The 8155-nt window shown below is 45.7% G+C and overlaps 1 protein-coding gene across 2 annotated transcripts; it reads left to right on the forward strand.

Annotated features, from left to right (window-relative positions):
• Nucleotides 1-685: 685 nt before the first annotated feature.
• TCEAL9 (transcription elongation factor A like 9) lies at nucleotides 686-2692 on the forward strand. Of its 2 annotated transcripts, none has more exons than XM_036306077.1 (3): nucleotides 686-825; nucleotides 1320-1391; nucleotides 1798-2692. In XM_036306077.1, exon 3 carries the CDS (start codon nucleotides 1879-1881, stop codon nucleotides 2191-2193), a length of 315 nt encoding a protein of 104 aa, XP_036161970.1. In that variant the 5' UTR covers nucleotides 686-825; nucleotides 1320-1391; nucleotides 1798-1878; the 3' UTR covers nucleotides 2194-2692. The 2 variants fall into 2 exon arrangements, with proteins under 2 accessions (XP_036161970.1, XP_036161971.1); XM_036306078.1 differs by having other exon boundaries at nucleotides 1801-2692.
• Nucleotides 2693-8155: the final 5463 nt, after the last annotated feature.

The following is an 8155-nucleotide window of genomic DNA, read 5'->3' on the forward strand; positions in this document are numbered from 1 at the left end:
TGATCAATGATTCTCTTTTATCACTGATGTTTCTATCCCTCTGTCTCCCTTCTTCTTAGAATCAGTAAAAATATTTTTTTAAAATTGAGCCCCCCAATGAGTCTAATACCCACCTGGCACCATACATAGTTATTACAATATTATTGACTATATTCCCTATGCTGTACTTTACATCCCCTATTTTGTAGCTGCCAACTTGTGCACATTAACTCATTTAACTAAAGTAATTTTGTCTTTGTCTTTTCTGACTATAAAAGAGATTTTGCTAAAAAAAGAATATAAAAATATTAAGAATAAAGTAAAAACTACATTAAAAAATCGCATTCCTGTCCCAGACTCTCTTTTACTTTTTACAACCAGCTGGCAAACCAACCCAAAGACCAGGTTGCAGATGAAATGGAGGCTGAGGGAGGGGCAATGGCTGTAGGAGTTCTTAATATTGGAGCAGAAGGCAAGAAGAGAATTCTGGAAAGAAGTAGAAAAGTTTAGTAGCTCCGGAAAAAGATGCAGCCCCTCCCTAGTAATCGGAGAAAGGCAAATAAAAATTTCCCCCTGGGATTCTCAACAACGGAAAAGACTGACAGGGCCAAGTGTATAAAGGGGGAGGGAGCAGAGGGAGGGCTTACTTATGCCGCGCTTTTGGTGGGAGTGGAAATTAGGGACTCGAGCTCACTGGTGACGTAGATATCACGTGACCAGGAGTCGACGTGTGCAGAAGTCCTGCTAGTCTGGTCCTTGTTCCCGTCTGGGTACCAGCTTCCTTCTGCAGCGCGACAGCGGGTCCTGAGACCGGGCAAGGAGAGTCACTTGGCAGGAATTTTGCAGGTTGGTGTCAAAATAGATACTGCTTGGGGATTTCTAGGATGGGGTGGCCTAGGGCAGAGACCTGATTAAGTCCACCTCTTCACTCCCACCTCTGCGCCTGCAGGAAATTATAACTCTTGGGAAAGGGACTGACTGAGGGTCTCGAGAGAAGGACAGGGAAACTTGTGATAGTTTAAAAATAATAAACCTCTGCCATCTCAGACCACTTTCCCAACATCTACCCTTCCCCCAACTCCCACCTCAGTCTTAAAGATATTCAGAAATAATCTCCCTGTGTGATGGGAAATTCGAGCTAACTTGTATGTGAAGAAGGGGATAACTGGGGGAAACAGAGGCGAGAAAGTTTCCATTACTGAGAACCTCGATGAGGAAAAAGGTGCGTGGAGCTGGTCACCAAGCGCTCGCTCCACCTCCACTCCTCCACTCCCGCCTCCTCCTCCCTCCTCCCTCTCCCATCCCACCCCCTCCCCCTCGCGTTTCCCGTTTGTCCGCAGATCTGCAAGCCTGTTGTTCACTGCGCTACCCAACTAGAATATACTAAGAAGAAGCTGACCGAATCAGTACTGGTAAGTGAGGGGAATAGAAAGACGCCTGGGGTGGAGGTGGGCGAGGGCGGGACTGAGTTGTGGGCTCCGCTGTTCCTAACTCCCCCCTCCCCCCCCCCCCCCCCCCCCGCTTCTCTCAGACTCCTCTGTTCTGGGAGTGTCTTGTGTTATGCCTTGCGCGGGGAGAGGGCGGGGGGATGGTTGAGGAGGGCCTTGAAAATGGCTGGAAGGAGGGACGAAAGGGAGGAGAAGCAATGGAAAGAGGAGGTGAGAGGGGCCTTCTTAGGGTAGCCGTCATTGCTGAATGAGTCTCTGGGTGGAAGATATTTGATGATGGCTCAGAAACAAACAGAAAGCAAATGCTGAGATCTCTGTCCAGAGCACAGGTCCAGAGCCTTTGACTTACCATCTCCTTCTTGCTTCCTAGAAGTAATTTTATTCAAAGAGGAATAAGCAGAAAAAAACAAAGGAAGAGAAAAAGGAAAGGAAGGAAGAGGACAGAAACAAGATGAAACCCTGTCAAAAAATGGAAGGAAAACCAGAAAATGAGAGTGAACCAAAGCTTGAGGAAGAGCCAAAGTCTGAGGAAAAGCCAGAGGAGGAGCAAGAGCCAGAGGAGGAGGAAAAAACAGAAGGAACTTTTAGAGAAAGGCTGATTCAGTCTCTCCAGGAATTTAAAGAAGATATACACAACAGGCATTTAAGCAAGGATGATATGTTTAGAGAAGTGAATGAATTAGATGAGATAAGGAGAGTAAGAAACAAACTTATAGTGATGCGTTGGAAGGTTAATCGAAACCATCCTTACCCTTATTTAATGTAGCTTACCTTGATTTTTATTTTTTCTGATATTAACATTGCCATATAGCTTTCTTGTGATTTACATTTTCCTGATAAACCTTTGTCCATTTTTCTACTTTTAAGTTGTTGCTATTAGTAGTTTTAGATGAATCTCTTGTTTCTGCATCTCATTGTTTATCATATTTTGAACCAATCTCCAAGTTTCTGCATTTTAATAGGAGAGAGAGCTTGACTCGTTTATACAAAAGGGGGTTTCTGACAGGATACAAAATGAAAAAATGTTAGTAAGGAATATGTGAATATCATATTTTTAAAAGGGAAGAATACATTTGTATATACATATATACACAGAAAAAACATGTGAGGGATGAAAGACAAAAAGATCACTAAGTGGTAGGATTATGAGTGATTTTTAAAATTCTGCTTATTTGTATTTTCCCTTATTCCTAGAATATCCATGTATTGTTAAAATAATAAAAGTTTAAAAAAACAATAAAAATTTTATAACAAAAAAAAGAGGTAACCAACAGCACTTACCAGTTTATTTCTAAAGGCATTGGGACACTTGATATTTGTTGACAGAATTTTAGAAGCAAATGTAAATGAACTCCAAATTACCACCAGAGTTTTATATCTTTTCTTATCTATAAAATAGAGATAATAATGACCTCTAAGGGATCTTGTGAAGACCAGATAAGGTAATGACTGAGATATATCTGACAATTATTTTTTCCCCATCTGTCCATGCAGGATCCCAACTCCCAAGAGATTTGTTTTAGCGGTTTGGGAGGGTAGAGAAAGTAGTTTTCACCTGCGCTTAAGAACAAATCCAGGCCAACTGTTAGGTGGACACCACTTTATCTTCCTCTCCTGCTATACCTGCACAAATGCCCACCCGCCACCTTGATACTACCATATACATTGGATATTCCTGCCCCTTCATCCAGGTTCTGTACCTTTCAGGCCCCTACTGCTGCTGATATTTTGGAATTCTCAAATAGTGAAGCCCAACACATTTCTTCAGAACCCCCAGTAGGCTGAATTCCCAGACTGACCTCTACAGAAATGGGGAGGATGCCCTTCTCAATTTAGACATGCAGGGCCATTTGGGCCATGATATAGATATCCTGGCAAATGGGGTTTTAATCATAGGCCCCCTCTTCCCCATAAGACTCTGACATGATGGGTCTGTTTGAGGGTTGGACCAGAAGATAAGTCTGAATAACAGATGTTGCACGTTAGTCAGAGCTTCTCTGAGCCTAACAATCTGGTTTTGTCTTCTGGACTCTTATTTCCTTAATGTGAGTGAGCTCTTCCAGAAGATCGGTGGCAAGCCCGCTTCACCAGTTCAACAGATACTCTTTTGCATGTGTAAAGTGTAAAGAGATGTTCAAGTCAGATTTGGGGACATTCCCATCCTTACCTGGAAACATGAAAGTGCTATATAAGAGGTGTATCTATGCAGCTAAGTCTGCATATGTGTCTACGGCTCACAGTTGTGCCAGTTTTATTTTATCTTTCCTCTGTGATGCTTTTTTTGGGGGAGGGAGGCATTCATGTCTCCAGACTGTTCCATAAGCTTGCAACAGCCTGATGGATGCTGGTCGGGCTGGATTCCATATGAGGGTCCAGGGGCTCACTGTGGCAGTTTTACAGACAGGATGAATCCATCCCCCTGGTGCTCTGAGGATGTAGAAGGACTCACCCCAACCACACTCATCTCCAGGCTGTCTGACTTTGGCTTCTCTGCTCCAGCCTGCAGCAGGCACCAGACCCTTCTAGGCTGATGGCCAGACAGTCCTGGACATACTTAGTTGGAGCATGACGACTGTCCCCATTGTAGGTCAGAGCACTAGACTTCCTCCCCCCCTTTTTTTTTCTTCACGGGGAGCTTGTGAGAACTTTTTATAGGGAAGGAGATAAGACCTCAATAGTTATTAACTAAAAACTTTGGTTGTGATAGTCTGTCCAATTCTGATATAATCAGCTAACTTGGGGTTAAAGTAGAGGACCTGGTGGTAGGTGGAGATGATTTTAGATAATATACAAATACTAGAGGCCCGGTGCACAAAAATTTGTGCACTGGCGGGGGGGTGTGTCCCTCAGCCCCACTTGTGCCCTCTCACAGTCTGGGACCCCTCGGGAGATAACGACCTGCTGGCTTAGGCCTGCTCCTGGTGGCAGAGGGCAGGCCCAATCCCTAGGTGCAGCCCCTGGTCGGGCTCAGAGCAGGGCCGATTGGGGAGTTGTGGCACCACCCCCTGTCATGCACAGAGCAGGGCAGATTGGGAGGTTGCGATGCCACCCCCAGTCACGGTAGAGCTGGTTGAGGGGTTGGGGCACCGCCCCCTGTCACACTCAAGGCAGGGTCGATGGGGAGGTTGGGGGACTGCCCCCTGTCACGCACAGAGCAGGGCCCATCAGGGGGCTGGGGAGTTCCCCCCTGTCACGCACAGAGCAGGGCCGATCAGGGGGTTTGGGCACTCCCCCTGTCACACTCAAGGCAGGGCCGATGGGGAGGTTGTGGCTCTACCCCGTCACACACAGAGCAGGGCCCATGGGGGGTTTGGGGCACCGCACCCTGTCACACACAGAGCTGGGCTGATCAGGGGGTTAGGGGGCCTTCCCCTGTCACGAACAGAGCAGGGTGGATAGGGAGGTTGTGGCCCCGCCCCCTGTCACACACAGAGCCGCAGGGCGATCAGGGGGTTTGGGCGCTGCCCCCTGTCACGCTGCTCCAGGGGCAAGGAGGCCTTGGGGCTCCGCTGATCCCAGTGCTGGGAGGCCTCGCGGCTCCGCTGATCCCAGTGCTGGGAGGCATATTAGCCTTTTACTATATAGGATAGAGGCCTGGTGCATGGGTGGGGGCCTGCTGGTTTGCCCTGAAGGGTGTCCCGGATCAGGGTGGGGGGTCCCGCTTGGGTGCCTGGCCAGCCTGGATGAGGGGATGATGGCTGTTTGCAGCTGGTCACACCCCCTTCAGGGTGGGGGTCCCCACTGGGGTGCCTGGCCAGTCTGGGTGAGGGGCTGAGGGCCGTTTTCAGTCTGGCAGGCGACCGAAGCTCCCAGCCGCTCCTTTTTTTCTTCTTTTTTTTATTCTGGGATTTATTTACCTTCTATGGCTGTCACTGGAACTGAGAGCCGGCTTTAGCTCTGAGGCTTGGGTCCAGCTCTGAGACCTCGGCTGCTGATCTGGGTTTGTTTGGATTCTATAATTGAAACACTGTTTCAACTCCAGCTCTGAAGCTGGCTGTTAGAAAGCAGGTTTCTGGGGTTTGTTTCGGTTCTATAATTGCAACATTGTTTCTTAGAATGCAAGCTCAGAGGCTGGCAGCGGCAGGTGGGGAACCTTGGCTTCCTCCATCACTGGAGCAAGCAAGCCTCCTGTTCGTTTCAACTGTCTGGCTGCCGGCCGCCATCTTGGTTGGCAGTTAATTTGCATATCTCGCTGATTAGCCAATGGGAAGGGTAGCGAAGTTACGGTTAATTACCATGTTTCTCTTTTATTAGATAGGATTTTAAATTGTAATATCCTTGTATTATTTGAATGTGTATTAATAAACACTGTCTAAGGCAAATGATGATAGTAGTTAAAGATATAGTCTGGTATTGTAAATTTTTCCTTTTCAAAAAAGTATTCAAATTAAATGAGTCAATTTGAAGACAATAATGAAGTAGAACACAATATTAATAGCATATGGTAAATAATGATATGGTAAAAATCATCCTGGTGGGAAACATTGCCTTAGCATAATTGACTTAGGGAAAATATCTGGAAATACCTGTCAAGAACTGTGCAATTTAAGATTTCACCCTACTTAAAAGTTAATAGGTTAACCTGCTAGTGGTTAATGGATACTGTCAGAAGACACTAGAATCCTGGGTCAGAGACAACGCACATTATTACAGCAAAAGTAGTAGCCAGAGTTTCCTACTGGTTTGTATCAGTTATCCATGATCCACAAGTCCCATGGGATGGCACAGGACTCATGATGGATGCCTCTACATGCAGTGCATTGTATTGCAGGGAAGAAACCCTGAATTTGGAGAAGTCACAGCTTTCTTAGTATGCAGAAGCAAGCCTGCTTCCTGTCCAGTGAAAGACATTGCTTGTTGCAAACACAACTCTGAGAAATGGCTTGCCTGTGAAGAGTGATCAGGCCTTACCTCTTGGTACACCCAATTAGAATGTGCAGGGATGCTCAGGACCCAAGGTGGATTGCCTCTCCCAATAATGGTTTTCTCTGTGCAATAAATTATTTTTTAATATATTTTATTGATTTTTTACAGAGAGGAAGGGAGAGAGATAGAGAGTTAGAAACATCGATGAGAGAGAAACATCGATCAGCTGCCTCCTGCACATCTCCTACTAGGGATGTGCCTGCAACCAAGGTACATGCCCTTGACCGGAATCGAACCTGGGACCTTTCAGTCCGCAGGCCGATGCTCTATCCACTGAGCCAAACCGGTTTCGGCATAAATCTTAATGTGAATGGCAAGCCTTTCCTAACATCACAAGTTTTGATTTCTACTTCCAAGTTAAATAAAGCAAGTAATTCATTATACTGTAGAGTGCAAATAGGGCATTTGTAACTCTTCCTAGGTTTTAATTAAATACATAGGCTTTTGAATGAATCCTAAATAACTGAATGAGGATGAAAATATCAAGTAAGAAACTAAAAGTAAATAGAGGCCCAGTGCATAAAATTCGTGCACAGGGGTGGGGGGCCCCCTCAGCCTGTACCCTCTTCAATCCAGGACCCCTTGGGGGATGTCCGACTGTCAGTCTTCCCTCTCACAATCCTGGACTGCTGGCTCTTAATCGCTCACCTGCCTGCGTGCCTGGTCACCCCTAACTGCCCCCCCCCCATTGGCCTGATTGCCCCTCACTGCCTCTGTGTGCTGGCCTGGTCACACCCAACTGCCCCCCCTGCCAGCCCAGTTGCTCCTCACTGCCCCCCTGCCAGCCTAATTGCCCCCAACTGTCCCCCCTGCTGGCCTGGTTGCCCCCAACTGTCCCCCCTGCCTGTCTGGTCGCCCCTCTCAGCCCCCCTGCCAGCCTGGTTGCCCCACGCAGCCTGCTTGTTCAGTCGTATGGTCATCCCTCACTAACCCCCCTGCAGGCCTGGTCATAGGCAGCCATCTTATGAGGGTGTGGCAGTCAATTTGCATATTACCTCTTTATTATATAGGATAACGCTACAATGAACATAGGGCTGCATATATGCTTTCAATTAGTATTTCAGGTTTCTTCCAGAAGTGGAATCACTGGGTCATAAGGCAGTTCCATTCTTAATTTTTTGAGGAACCTCCATAATTTTCCACAGCGACTTCACCTATCTGCATTCCCACCAACAGTGCACAAGGGTTCCCTTTTCTCCACACCCTTGTCAACACTTGTTAAATTATTGATGATAGCCATTCTGACAGGTGTGACGGCTTTTTTTAAAAACAGCTTTCTTAAGATTTAATTAACATACCATATAATTCACCCACTGAAAGTATACAATGGTTTTTAGTATATTCACAGTTATGTGCGATTTATCACTACAGTCAATTATAAAACATTTTTGAGTCAAAAAGAAACACCATACCTTTAGCTATGACTCTTCCCCCATGTCTCTATTGCTTCAGCCCTAAGCAAACACTAATCTACTTTGTCTATAAATTTCCCAATCATGGATATTTCCTAAAAATGTGTTCATATAAAATGTGTTCTTTTGTGATTGGCTTCTTTCACTTAGCATGTTTTCAAGATTAATTCATTATGTAGCATGTACTTCTTTTTATGGCTGTACAATATTCTATTGCATGTTTATGCCACATTTTGTTTATCTATTAATCCATTTATGGATATTTGAGCTTTCCTCATCTTTTGCTTATTATGAATAGTGGTGCTAGGAACATTCATGTTCAACTTTTATGAGGACAAATGTTCTTTGTTTCTTTTTTCCTTTTTTTTTACTTTTTGGGGGCTAGGGGAG

This window comes from Myotis myotis, unplaced genomic scaffold, assembly GCF_014108235.1.
Source record: "Myotis myotis isolate mMyoMyo1 unplaced genomic scaffold, mMyoMyo1.p scaffold_m19_p_4, whole genome shotgun sequence".
In the NCBI taxonomy this organism is placed as follows: domain Eukaryota; kingdom Metazoa; phylum Chordata; class Mammalia; order Chiroptera; family Vespertilionidae; genus Myotis; species Myotis myotis.